This window comes from Neoarius graeffei, chromosome 11 (genome assembly GCF_027579695.1).
Source record: "Neoarius graeffei isolate fNeoGra1 chromosome 11, fNeoGra1.pri, whole genome shotgun sequence".
NCBI lineage: Eukaryota > Metazoa > Chordata > Actinopteri > Siluriformes > Ariidae > Neoarius > Neoarius graeffei.
Window position 1 is genome coordinate 19,621,886 of NC_083579.1, and position 14,975 is coordinate 19,636,860.

Here is a 14,975-nt window from a genome sequence, read left to right on the forward strand (position 1 = left end):
AGGCCAGAAAGCCACGTTGTGAATACGTTTGTAGGTCTTGAACATACCTTGGTGTCCACACCAGGGGGAGTCATGGTATGCTGTCAGGAGTGGAGGTATTAGTGTCTTTGGTATCCACACACGAAAGTGATGCTTCTTATCATCATCCAGCTTGATCATTCTATAAAGCAAGGTCATCAACCACAGCGTAGTTCTCTCCAACTTCTTCACAGCCTTCAGCCAGATCTTTCATGATTTTCTCTATCTGGGGGTCTTTGTGCTGTTCCTCCCACAAGGTCATGGTGGAGAAGGGAAAATCTTGTGGTTCCTTTTGGCTCACAGCGAACATACACGAAGGCCCCACAGGACATCGAGAAAGGGCGTCCGGTGCTACATTGAGTTTCCCTTTGCGGTATTCAATGATAAAGTTGAACTTCTGAAGGCGAAGGGCCCAACAGAGGAGACAACTGGAGGTCTTGGTGCTGCTGAATACCCACTGCAAGGAGGCATGGTCAGTCACTACTGTGAACAGTTTGGGTTCCAGGTAGTGCTGCCATTTTTCCAGCGCCCAGACGACCGTGAGACATTCCTTCTCCGTTGTGGAGTAGTTTCTTTCAGCCTTGTTTAAGCTTCTGCTTGCGAAAGCAATGACCTCTTCATGGCTGATCCCCTTCTTTTGTGCCAAGATGGCACCAAGCCCCAAGTCACTGGTGTCTGTGTAGACGAAGAAAGGAAGTTCTAGGTCAGGATGACCAAGGACAGGAGGAGACGTAAGGTGGTCTTTTAAGGTTTGAAAAGCTTTCTCACACTTCTCATCCCAATGGAAGACACGACCTTTCCTCGAGAGCGTTCAGTGGTTCTGCGATTTGAGAAAATCCAGGTACAAACCGGTGGTACCATCCTGCAAGGCCAAGGAATCTCTGCACCTCCTCGATTGTTGTTGGAGCCGGGTAAGACTTGATGGCCTCCACCTTCATGGGGTCTGCAGTGGTTCCTTGGGTGGAGACGACATGGCCCAGGTACTTTATCTCCTTCATGCAGAACTTGGACTTTTTCAAGTTCAAGGTGAGTCCTGCTGCTTGAAGCTTTTCCAGAACGGCATGAAGGTCTTGGAAATGACGTTGGATGGACGGTGAGTAGATCACAATATCATCTAGGTACACTAGACACCAAGGGCGTAGGTTTGGTCTCAGCTTTGGTAGGGACAATACCAATCCCCCCCACACACACACCCTCTGCCGAACTACTTACTTAACCACCCATACTATTACATGCACAAGTAGAGCATAATACATATGATGACATAATGCTGAACAATTTAACACTTTATTTACTATTTCTAATGACAAACACTGCAAATGGTACGTAAAGTTCGAGTACAGTTGAACAAATAGTGACATATTGAGCTGATAAAACAAAATTGCACCCGAAATGAATAATCTATTCTATACATAATTACATTCAAACATTCCAAACAGATGCCTCTGTCTGTCATTCACAGACACAAACTGTTGGCCTAGATCTTCAAGATCTATTAGGTCAAGTTCCGTTTGATGCACATGGCATACACTTGCATTGTTAAGGCGCTGCTGTGTCATGGTAGATCTTAACCAGTTTTTTAGCCTTTTCAGTGCACTAAAGCTTCGTTCAGCTGAGGCCACAGGGACAACCAACAAGAGCTTAACAAGCTTCTCAACCTCATCAAACAAGCCTCTTACTTCACTATGCATCCCTCTCAGGATATCTGCAGCTTCTCCAGTTGACATGAATGTATGCTTTGAGTGAAACATTGAAAGCTGAACCCTCAAATTCTCCCTATCCATCTCTGGATACTCTCCAATCACATCACTCATTTTCCCTGTGAGGACCACATTCTCAACTTGCTTGAGTTTCTCCATGTCTGGTTGGTTAAATCGATCCTTAAATTGAATGTCCAAACTGTCCAACACCTTGAAAAATTCAATTCTGTAGTATTCCTCTGGTGTCTGACTTATGGTGTCTCGCCCCACCAGTGAATCTTTTTTTTTTTTTAACTTTAATTTTTTATTAAACAACACCAGTACAGAACATGAAATTCCTTGACAAGACTAGCAGTGTAAATAACAGACATATTTGACACTGCAGCACTCAGAGAGCAAAAAAAAAAAAAACCAACAACATCAAGGCACATAATTTGGGTATTCTCTCAAGTAAAGAGGTAATCTACTACAGGTGACCATCTCCTCAAAAAGACATCAGACCTCAATTGTAGTTGAGCAGACAAAGCCTCCATTTCATACACCTCCCTCAGCTTCTGTTTCCACTGAGTCACTGTAGGTGGCTGTGGTTTCCTCCATTTTAATGTCACTATTTTTCTTGCTGTCATCAATAGTATATGCAACAAATACTGTTGGTCTTTAGTGTACATGTTTTCAGGAGTCTGATCGAGTAGGAATTGACTTGGGTTAAATGATAAGTCAATGTCCAAAATTTTATCTCTCTCATTCTTTATGCCTGGCCAGAAAAAAATTATCTCTGGGCAATCCCAGAATATATGTGAATGGTCTCCGACCTTTCCACACTCCCTCCAGCAGTTCATTACATCAGGATCATTTATAAATGTTGAAACCACCAAGGGTGTCTTAAAGAATCTTGTCTTCATCTTCCAATCAAACTCCTTCCACATGTTACTATTAATGCCCTTGTGACATCTCATACGTATTTTTTCCCAGTCATCGTCCTCAATCACGATGTTTAGTTCTAGCTCCCATTTCCTTTTAATGTAAAAAGTATTACCTGGTATGTCCAACATCAAGTTTTGATAAATATGAGAGACATGATTTTTGGTAGGTGACTTATGTTTGATTATATTGATGAAGTATTTTTCCATGTTTGTTGGAGTATTTTTAATTGTATTCCAATCTTTATGGTTCATAATGTAATGCCTAATCTGAAAATACCTAAACATATCAGTTTGGGCTAATAAGAATTTATCCTGGAAATATGAAAATGGCTGTAAAATATTACAAAATAATTGATCAATAATCTTTAAGTCTATTTGTGCCCATCTCTTAAAAGTGATATCAGTAATTGAAGGTGGAAATTCTGGGTTTCCAACTATTTGCATGGCCCTCGAAAGGGCATCTGACCCCCTAATTCTCTTTTGAACTGTCAACCACACATTTAAGGTGTGTTTCACCCATATATTCTTAATTGTCACCTTCTTTTGAGACTGCTTACTAAGGAAAGCCAAAACAGATAAAGGTATGCCTGGTAGTGAATTTTGTTCTATATCAACCCATCCTGTCTCTGTATCCATACTAATCCAGGCTACTATCGCATTTAATTGCGCTGCCCAGTAGTAGTGTTTTATATTAGGGAGGCCAAGGCCGCCCCATCCTTCCTGAGAGTAAGTGTTTTAAGTCTCACTCTTGGTCTCCTATTCTGCCATATAAATTTAGATATAAGCCTGTCTAACATATTAAAAGCTGATGTCGGAATCCTGATTGGAAGATACTGAAACAAGAATAAAAGTCTTGGCAGGAGACTCATTTTAACAGCCTCCACCCTACCCAGTAGAGACAGGGGCAGCACATCCCACCTCACCAGATCATCTCTCATTGTGTCAAATATTTTTTTATAATTTGGCTGATACAATCATGTTATTTGGAGAGTGAGTGTGACCCCTAGATATTTAAAGCCCTGTTTAGATTGACGAAAGGACACTGTATCATCCAGCTAGCTAGGCCAAGTCCCAGAGATCATCATTGCTTCCGACTTGGAGCAGTTTATTTTATAACCAGACACTTGACCATATTCATTGAGATTTTGTAAAAGAGCCGGAATTGAGGTGATAGGGTTTTCAATAAATAATAATATATCGTCAGCATATAAAGCTATCTTATGTTGATTACCACCCTCATCTCTTATTCCTTGTATATGGGGATTACTTCTAATTAATTCAGCTAAGGGTTCGATACTAAGAGCGAATAGTACTGGTGATAGTGAGTCCCCTTGCCTAGTCCCCCTTCCCAACTCAAAAAATTCAGAACATTGGCCATTAACTCTAACTCTCGATCTCGGGTTCGTATAGAACACTTTAATCCAGCTAAGAAATGTTTGATTAAAACCCATATGTGTCAGTGTCTGTTCTAGAAATGTCCAATCCAGCCTATCAAAAGCTTTCTCAGCATCTAAGCTGAGAAGCATTGATGGAATTTCTCTGTCAGCAGCAATACTTTGTAGATTTAGAGCTCTTCTTACATTATTGGTGCCCTGGCGTCCGGTAATGAACCCTGTTTGATCTGGCTTAATTAGTTTCTTAATATATCTTTGTATTCTGTTAGCCAGGATAGAGGTCAAGATTTTTAGGTCCTGACAGAGCAAACTTACAGGCTGATAGCTCATACATTGAGTGGGATCTTTCCCCTCTTTATGTATAACAGTAATAATTGCCTCTGACCAGGATTCGGGGGATCTCCTTTGTCCAGTGCATAATTATATACTTGACATAGGATTGGAGCTAACTCATTAACAAACATTTTATAGTATTCCCCCGGGAAGCCGTCTACCCCTGGAGATCTATTATTCTTTAACCTTTTAATATTTGCTATTATTTCCTCTGCAGTTATGGGTGAACACAACATCTGGGCCTCCTCATGTGATAGTTTGTTCAAATTGATTAAATCAAAAAGGTTTGATATCTTCTCATTTCTTCCTGCTAATTCCTGTCCTTGGTATAGCTTTTTATAATATGAAGCAAATGAATCCGCTATTTCGTTTGGCATAGATGTGGGTCTATTAGTATCAGGGTGTTTAATTTTTGGCACAACACGGCTAGCTTGAGCTTTCCTTAACTGAAATGCCAGGAGCCTACTTGCTCTATTACCCTGTTCATAGTATTTACCTTTTGTAAATCTTAGCATTCCCTCTGCTTTATATGTTAATAACTCATCTAGTTTTTGTCTTTCCTGTTTTAATGATTCTAATATGATTCTATTCCTTGATATTTTGTGTATTTTTTCCAACCTTATAATTTCAGTCTCCAGTTCTAATCTCCTGGCTTCCCTTTGTTTTTTAATCCTGGAAGTAATTTGGATAATATGTCCCCTCATAACAGCTTTAGCACCATCCCATAAAACAGAAGGAGCAACATCTCCAGTATCATTTATTTCAATATATTCTTTCAGTTTATCACGTAGTTCCTGTTGGATTAGGGGCTTGTTCAGTATTGAGACATTAAGTCTCCAATATCTGAATTGTCTTTCTTGACCTAGTTTTATTTTCATTGTGACAGGGGCATGGTCTGACAAAGTAATGGGTTTTATCTCACATTCCATCACCCTATGTATATCAACCTTTGACACACAGAACATATCTAGACTAGAGTAACTACCATGAGCTAGGGACATATATGTGTAGTCTCTATCTCTGGGATGGTGATATCGCCATACATCTATCAGCCCCAGTCCATCCATCATTCCCAGGACCGAAGTTGCTTTTCTAGATTGGGGCCCCTTCTCCACTGGTAGTCGGTCCACATTTGAATTTAGTACACAGTTATAATCCCCACCAGCTACAACTATTCCCTGACCTTTGTCTGCCAATATGGAAGCTATTTTCTTAAAAAAAATATGGACAGTCCTCATTTGGTGCATACAAATTCAAAAAGATAAATCTATTTTCCCCAATTGTACCTCTTACCATAATGTATCTGCCTTCTTTGTCCTTAATTACTTTTTCACTACTGAAGAAAACTGATCTACTAAATAGAATAGCTACCCCCCTCTTCCTCCCTTTCTCATATGATGCACTGTATATTTGTTCCACCCATTCCCTCTTTAATTTAAGGTGTTCTGCCTCAGACAGGTGAGTCTCCTGTAGCATTGCAACTGAACATTGTAATGTCTTGAGCTGGTTAAGTATTTTTTTCCTCTTAATTGGATTTCCCAGACCCCTGATGTTATAACTCACTACATTCAAATTATCCATATAACAGAACCTTTAGTCCTTACTGTCATTACAATGCCTTCTGATCAAGATATAAATGTTAAGTGCAGGATCACAGATAATAAATGTCAAGGAATGAACATAGAACTGAACAGAAAATAAACATATAGTTATGACTTCCAAGTCCTCAACCAGCCCTTCTCCATTAGTGGCCAGTTCCCATTTGTAACTGGGCGGAGAGTGGCGAAATCCCTCCGGGATACAGTCCCCCTCCATGGGGTGCACTGCTGTGACCCAAAGGTTGAGTGTAATTCACTCATGTTAAGTCATTTGCAACCGCTGTCACCGCAAACCAAAACAACCAGCTATTATACAACTCTATCATTCTGGTCTCAACAAGTTTGAAATATTAATAACATTATAAACACACATATATATATATATATATATATATATATATATATATATATATATATATAAAAATGAATCAGCTGGATAGTACAGTGGTAATGCTCACTGACTACGACGCAGGAGATCGGGGTTCGAATCCCGATCGGGGCAAAACATCATCCAGTAAGGGTCCTTAGGCAAAACCCCTCATGATATATCAGCCTACCTCAGGAATGAGTGAAAACATAACTGATAGAGTCATACCGGCTCAGACGTCGCCCGGGTCAACAAGGTCTGCGTCAGTTGCTAGGGAACCAGGGCAAACTGATGAGAAATGGGCTACTGGAACAAGACATCGATGGACGAGGACAGAAAATACGGATTTGCTGGAATGCTACTATACAAGCAATCCCAGAGAGAGGGGATACATGCAGAGAATGTGGGACCATTGGATACTTCGAAACCCACAATCAAGGCTAACAAAGAAACAGCTATTAGCCCAGTGTTCCAACATCCATAATCGAAATCTGCTATCACAACTAGAGATTAATGAAATACAACAACGATGCTACGGCAAGGGGGAGCCAGGAAGACAGGTCAGGGGGGAGATGTCATCATCCCCACAACCAGAGATTGGGTACCAAGCCCCAACAGCTAACAGCCTCAACACAAGAGCTGCTGACCTGAGAAGGAAGATCGTGACCCAACTGGAAACCTGGAGCCCCCGACGAATACCGAAGCTGAGTTGCCAAGTACCTTCAGAAGATCTACTGGTAGATGTGAATGCTGCTCTGAAGACAATCTCCACAAGAACCATCACTGAGACCAACAAGCTGATACACAGTACAGCAACAGTAATCATGGAGATGCTTGGACACAAGGTGGGCTCGGGACATAACAAACAGTATCCACCATGGAAGAGACGATTAGAGGCCAAGATAAAGGCAGCAAGGAGAGAAGTTAGCCAGCTAGCTGAACTACAGAAAGGGAACATGGTGAATAAAGGGGCACCCAGGAAGTACAACTCACTCTCCATACCAGAGGCACTCGAAACTGCCAAACAGCGACTAACAGCTCTGGCCACCCGGTTGAAGAGATACACCAAGGAGGGAGAGGCCAGGAGAATAAACAAGCTGTTCTCCACTGAACCAGCCAAGGTGTACTCTCAATGGCAGGGGAACAACAACCGGTCAGACCCACCAAGAGCTGAGGTGGAAAAATACTGGAAAGACATATGGGAAAGAAAGGCATCACACAACACCGATGCCCGATGGTTAGTGGACCTAAGAGCTGACCACAGCAACCTCCCAGAACAAGAACCAGTAACCATCTCAATGGCAGACGTCCAAGAAAGAGTGTCAAAGATGAAGAGCTGGACAGCACCAGGCCCCGATATGATCCATACGTACTGGCTGAAGAAGCTAACTGCACTCCATGAACGCCTAGCAGCACAGATGAACCAGCTGCTGAGGGATGGAACCCACCCAGAATGGCTAACCCAAGGCAGGACAGTCCTAATCATGAAGGACCCCCAGAAGGGACCCATCCCATCCAACTACCGGCCAATTACCTGTCTCTGCACAACATGGAAGGCCCTGTCAGGCATCATTGCGGCAAAAATGAGTAAGCATGTGGCTCAATACATGAGCGAGGCACAGAAAGGAATTGGCAGTAACACCAGAGGAGCCAAGCACCAGCTACTGGCCGATAGAACAGTCGCCCGAGACTGTAAGAAGAGACAGACCAACCTGTGCACTGCCTGGATTGACTACAAGAAAGCCTATGACTCAATGCCACACACATGGATACTGGAATGTCTGGAACTGTATAAGATCAACAGGAACCTAAGGACCTTCATACAGAACTCAATGGAAATGTGGAAGACAACCCTAGAGGCCAACTCAAAACCCATTGCCCAAGTCAACATCAAGTGCGGCATATACCAAGGAGATGCGCTATCACCACTGCTGTTCTGCATAGGCCTGAACCCCCTCAGTCAGATCATCACGAAGAGCGGCTACGGGTACCGATTCCGTAGTGGGGCAACAATCAGCCACCTGCTCTACATGGATGACATCAAGCTGTATGCCAGGAACGAGCGAGAAATAGACTCGCTGATCCACACCACCCGGATCTACAGCGATGACATAGGGATGTCATTCGGATTGGACAAGTGTGGCCGGATGGTCTCAAAGAGAGGCAAGATGATCCGGACTGAAGGGATTGACCTACCAGAGGGCAACATAGGTGATATCCAAGACAGCTACAAGTACCTTGGCATCCCACAGGCTAATGGAAACCATGAAGAGGCCACAAGGAAGTCAACCACAGCCAAATACCTCCAGAGAGTAAGGCAGGTCCTGAAAAGTCAGCTGAATGGTAAAAACAAGGTCCGAGCCATCAACATGTACGCACTACCAGTCATCAGATACCCCGCTGGTATCATAAACTGGCCAAAGGAGGAGATAGAAGCCACAGATATCAAGACTAGAAAGCTCCTCACCATGCATGGAGGGTTCCACCCCAAGTCCAGCACCCTGAGACTATACACTAAGCGGAAAGAGGGAGGCCGAGGGCTAGTGAGCGTCAAGACCACGGTCCAGGATGAAACATCAAAAATCCGAGAATACATCAGAAAGATGGCCCCAAAGGATGAACTGCTAAGTGAATGTCTCAGGCAGCAGAACCCTGATGAGAGTGCAGAGGAGGAGGAGGACCAGACAACCTGGAGAGACAAACCCCTACATGGCATGTACCACCGTCAGATAGAGGAAGTGGCTGATATCAAGAAATCCTACCAGTGGCTGGATAATGCAGGACTGACAGACAGCACAGAGGCACTAATCATGGCAGCACAAGAACAGGCCATAAGCACAAGAGCCATAGAGGCCAGGATCTACCAGAGTAGATCAGACCCAAGATGCAGACTGTGCAAAGAAGCCCCTGAAACAGTCCAGCACATAGTAGCAGGGTGTAAGATGCTAGCTGGATCAGCGTACATGGAGAGGCACAACCAAGTGGCTGGGATAGTATACAGGAACATCTGCAACCAGTATGGAATAGAAATACCCAAGTCCCAATGGGCCATACCACAGAAGGTGGCTGAGAACAACAGGGCCAAGATTCTGTGGGACTTCAGCTTCCAGACTGACAAACAGATCCTGGCTAACCAACCGGACATAGTGGTGGTGGACAAAGAGCAGAAGAGGGTGGTGGTGATAGATGTGGCGATCCCAGCTGACGCCAACATCAGGAAGAAGGAACATGAGAAACTTGAGAAGTATCAAGGGTTGAAAGAGCAGCTGGAACGGATGTGGAAGGTCAAGGGTTGCGTGGTCCCCGTGGTAGTGGGGGCACTTGGGGCAGTAACCCCCAAACTGGGAGAGTGGCTCCAGCAAATCCCAGGAACAACATCTGAAGCCTCAGTCCAGAAGAGCGCAGTCCTAGGAACATCGAAGATACTGCGCAGAACCCTCAAACTCCCAGGCCTCTGGTAGAGGACCCGAGCTTGAGGATGACATGGATACCACCCCCCCGCCGGGGGTGAGAAGGAGATTTTTAAAAAATGAAAACAAAAATGAAAACAATTAGCCATATAGAAAACGTATTCATGGCAAATCTGTAACTGTTTAAATGTTAAGTCAGCCTCACTTCAGTAAGGCCGACTTACTTATGCCAATTCAGTCACTTCAAGGGAAAAAGAACCTGCACTCATCTTCTGTGAGCAGGATGTTCGTGTTTCTCCGGCGGCCTCGGCTGTCCTGTCTCTCCCATCTATGCCTGGTCAGTGCTCTTTCCATTTTATCCCGCTCATCAATCCTGATATGGATATTCATGTCCCGAAGTGTCGGTGCTGCGTCCATCAGCGTCTGGAAGGTCTTCTCCTCGGAGCCCACTACCATCCTCAGCTGCGCCAGGTACAGACACCTCGCTTTAACATTCTTCTGCTTCTGCTTCAGCTGTTTAATAACATATCTGACCTGAGCATGTTTTCTTTGCAGCTCTGGGGAGTAGTTGTTATCAAGGTAGATTTGCCTGTTGATATCTTCCATCTTTAACATTACACCAGTGAATCTTTTGTGTGTGCGTGTGTGTGTGTGGGGGGGGTTCTTTGGTGAGGGATTTCAATTAGTTCAATTCCCAGAGTATCAACCATTAACACTGCCTTCTCAAACAACTCTGTAAACTTCTCCTCACTCCTTTTGTCTTGAAGAGTCGACCTTACATAGCCAACAGCAGTCTGCATACCTCCAATTGTTTGGGAGCGGTTTTGCAGAGACCTGCTTAAACGCTCTAGCTCTCCGAGCACCTCTGTGGCTAGAAGCAGTCCAAGAACTGTCTTGCCCTTCTGAAAGTGTTCTAGGAGACCACTGGCCCTAGTGCCGGTGTCAGAACTAACTGCAGCCATTTCCTCCAGACTGGTCAAGACAGCCTCATACTGACCAAGTACTATTTGAACAGCTTGACCACGTACAGTCCACACTGTCACTGCTACACTGACTTGCTTGAGAGTCACTGTCACTCACACTGACTGTCTCCTAGAGAGCAAACAAAACTTAACCTGGTCTGTATTCACAGTAGCAAGATTTTATAAAGAGTAACACTAACAACGAAGTAGGTTAACTAAAATAATTTGCTTGTAATGCATAGTATCTCCCATCACAGAATCAAAATCTCACCTGGAGCCCTGTAGTTTCAGCCACCTCTGACTGTACCTGTCCTATAGTATCTTCACAGGATGTCTGAACACACACACACATATACATACACACATTATATATATATATATACATACATACATACACACACACACACACACATATATACACATTATATATATATATATATATATATATATATATATATATATATGTGTATATGTGTGTGTGTGTATATATATATATACACACACATACATACATACACACACACACACACACACACATATATATATATATATATATATATATATATATATATATATATATATATCTTGGGATACATAGTTCTATGTATTACACCTACATTTATTTCACATCAATTTGAAATATTAAGGAAATAAACTAACATTTTTCTGCTAGCCTATTCAAAATACATCACAACCAAAACACATAGTCCTAATTTTCCAAAGATCCTTCCGTTTCATTGCTAATCCTTTGATGCTTCTAAATGCCTTAACATTCAGACCTCACCTGAAGCCCTCCAGCTTCTTCTCTCTCAACCTGCTCTTGATCCTTTGTACTGGATTTCTGAGTTTCCTATGTGATCAAATAATATGTTAATGAAAATTAACCAGAAACCTAACATTAGTAGGAATACACCTTTTATCATGCAAATGTATTTGGACTAAGCTACTAATAAAACAACCGAAATTATGGCATGACTTGACATGACTATATTAATATGACATGATGACATCCCCACCTCAAGCACTGATTCCTCATTAACCTGTTCTAGGTTTGCATCGGCCTTATGCTGACTTTCCTGTACACAAATGATTCATTAATTAGCTTTCATAGTGTCAGCTTTAATAGTAGCCTTAGTAACAGGCTACACTAACTTTAGCCTACCAATTTCTACAGCAAAACGGGAGATGGTTAGCATTTTGGCATGAATTGCATGGTTAATATTATTATCCCTTGTCATTAATATGTAGGCTCAGTAGCAGTCTCACAATTTTCCACAGTAGAAAGACTGGTGGTAGCCTAGCCTATAACATTTTGCAATGATAAGTTTGCATCGCGTTGTAGGCTATAGCTAAATAATGTCAACCTGTTCTGGGCACTACTTACTCTGTGTGTTGAAATAGCTCTGTATATCTTTTCTTTTTTGGTGGCATTGTCTAGGTTATCTACAAAGCAGATAATCGGACAAAATGAGTTTGAATACCAAAGTAACAGTAATGTTAAGTTGTACACTTTTCTGAAGACACACAGTAGCAGGCTATCACAGATGACTTACGTTATCAGCACAACACACGGGCCTGTGGTCTCTTCGTCGTTACCACCACTAGAAGCCCTTTGTTTACGTCCATGTGAGGAGAACGTGAGCCTGCAGACTCTGTTTCAGCCAATGAACTTGCAGCATGGATAACCCTGTCACTCTGGCACGTCGAAAAAACTAGTGACAAAGATTATAGCCTACTATTGAGCTCGCAAAAAATATGTGAATAAATTCATATTTTGTTATATAAAATGCTAAATATTGGTAGGAACTATTTTGCCATCCTAAAATATTGGTTGTGACATGTCCCTATGGTCCATATGTAAACCTACGCCCTTGCTAGACACACTTTTCCTTTCAGTTCAGCCAACACCAGATCCATTAAGCATTGGAAACTGGCTGGGGCATTTTTGAGTCCAAAAGGCATGACTCTGAACTGGAAAGTGCCCATGTGGGTCACAAAAGCTGTCTTGGGCGTCCATGGCGACCTGCCAATAGCCACTGTTTAGGTCTAGAGTGGAGAAGACCGTGGAGCCGGCAAGTGATTCTAGAAGTTCGTTGATGTTGGGCAGTGGGTATGCGTCGGTTTCTCCGACTGCATTTAACTTCCTGTAATCAACACAGAACCTGAGTGTTCCACATTTCTTTGGGACAAGGACGACGGGTGAGGTCCACCCAGAGTAGGATGGTTCGATCACACCTTGATCAAGCATGTCCTTCAGATGCTGCTCCACGACTTGACGTTTTTGCGCAGACATCCTGTAGGGTTTTTGCTTGATCGGCACTTCACTGGTGGTATGGATGTGGTGCTTTAACACGTCAGTCCTTCCTGGCTTCAAAGAACATAGATTTGGTTTGGACTCCAGAAGCTGTCTAAGACCAGCCTTCTCCCACTCTTTCACCTCGGCATTTTCTACTGCAAGATCGATGTAGTCTTGAGCGGTGAGTGCCACAGGCTGTGGGGCCAAGCAAGGAGGGGGTATGCAAGACATAAGAGTAGCCCCGAGTGGTGCAGTGTAAAGGGTGGTTTGTTCATCATTCTGCTGGAACAGATATCTCTCTGGTCTCCCCTTGAAACTGTACTGACAGTCAGCTGCACGGATTTGCAGTCCGCTGTGATACAAGTAATCGAGGCCAAGAACTGCTTTGCAGGCCAAAGCTTTTGGGGACAGGACTGCCACCTCATACGTGCATGAAACCTCACGAAGTTGATGGTTACTTCAGCCTTTCCAAGGGGCATCTCAGTCTCTCCATTAGCAAGGAAGAGAGGTCCGCTTGTCCAAGGCTCCAGGTCTTCCTTGGGCCTTTTGAGAGCTTTCCAGACCTGTTCGTGGATGAGTGTGTAGCTTGCCCCAGTATCAATGATAGCCCTGCCATTCCAAGGGCCGATGTTGACTGTGACTACCAGCTGCCAGGGAATACTGAAGGTGCTTCCCGGTGTTGTGGTAGACATACCTTTGATCTGGTTCTTAGAACTCTTTGTAGTGGTAAGGTTGATGTTGCCATTGCCCTGCTGTGCTGGCTTAGATGGTCGAGACGTGTTCTTGGGACGGTGTTGTGTGGACTGATGGCCTCCAGGAGATGGTTGGTATTGAGGGCAAGAACCAGGTGGATGTTGACCTTTACAGCACCAGTATGTAATAGAAGGTGTGTCCAAGTCTGTAGATTTGGGAGTGTTTTTCGCCCTCTGTGCACTTTTGTCATGCGTACCATGCTGTGTTTCATACAAGGACTGTTGTTCTAAGTCTTTTTCCAGCTGATGGCCGAGCTTCACCAACTCTTCAACATTCTGAGCCCGACCCCGTAGGTAGGTAGCCAGCCGTGGTTTGACATTTTTTAGAATGAGTTTCACTATCTCAGCCTCAGTGATGGTGGGTTTCCATTGTTTACAAAGGGCACGGTGAGAGAAGGCAAAATCACGAATGGACTCGTTTTCTTTCTGCCGTCGGTTTCGTACTCGGTCCGTGAGCTCCTCTTCGTAATCCTCAGACAGGAACACTGACAAACTTTTTCTGGAACTGGGCCCAGGTAAGGACCTCAGTCATGGCAATCTCCCACCAATCTCTGGCTGTGCCGTGCAGGACAGTTTGAAAGGTAGCCAAAATCTCTGCATCAGACAGAGGGTAAATGGCTAGAAAGTCACGGCACTTAGAGAGGTAAAGGACAGGGTCTGGATCGTCGCTTGCCTTGCCAAAGGTAGGAAATGACAGTTTTAGAACTTTTAGATGACCAGACTTTGTTCCAGTAGGTGACGTGGTGTGCATGAAGCTGGAGTGGCTGGGCAGTGAAGCTGGAGTGGCTATAGCTGTAGTATGTGGGGTTACTGATGGCCTCATGCCAGTAAGAGGAGATATGGTTGAGACGTGTTGCTCAATCTTTTTCTCTAACTCTGTTATCTTGTTGGTAAGTATGTTGTACTCTTTTGTTATGTGTGCTGGTAGATGTCCTAAAGATGTGTTTATTTGGTTGGTAATTCTAACACCGCTGTCCATGTTCTGTGACAGGTGTCCACAGTCTGCTGCAACAGCCCTCCTCTGGGACAAGATCTCCTGCTGTACCTCGGCTTGTAACTATTCGACCATGAAATGAATTTCTTCCAGTTGTGTAATACTTTGGTTTTTAACTTCTTCTGTGATAATGGTTTTAATGGCCTTCAGCAACATATCCCATTCATTCTCTGTTTTCTGAGTACTAGCTGTGAGTGCTGCACTGAGTTTTGTGAATTCTGTTTTTGC

General features: G+C 43.5%; 1 protein-coding gene across 24 annotated transcripts in view; it reads right to left on the minus strand.

The window, feature by feature from the left end:
- Positions 1 to 14,975, minus strand: part of gphna (gephyrin a) — a 471,572-nt gene that overhangs the window by 194,095 nt on the left and 262,502 nt on the right. For 15 of the 24 annotated variants that reach the window (XR_009655626.1, XM_060933582.1, XM_060933586.1 and 12 more), the window contains 2 exons: positions 11,490 to 11,555; positions 10,977 to 11,039 (listed from right to left, as the gene is read on the minus strand). The exons of the other annotated variants lie outside the window; for them this stretch is intronic. Coding sequence is in view for 14 of the 15 variants with exons in the window: in XM_060933582.1 (XP_060789565.1) it covers positions 10,977 to 11,039; positions 11,490 to 11,555 (129 nt within the window). In the remaining variant the exon portion in view is untranslated. The remainder of the gene's footprint in view (positions 1 to 10,976; positions 11,040 to 11,489; positions 11,556 to 14,975) is intronic. 24 annotated transcript variants of the gene reach the window in all.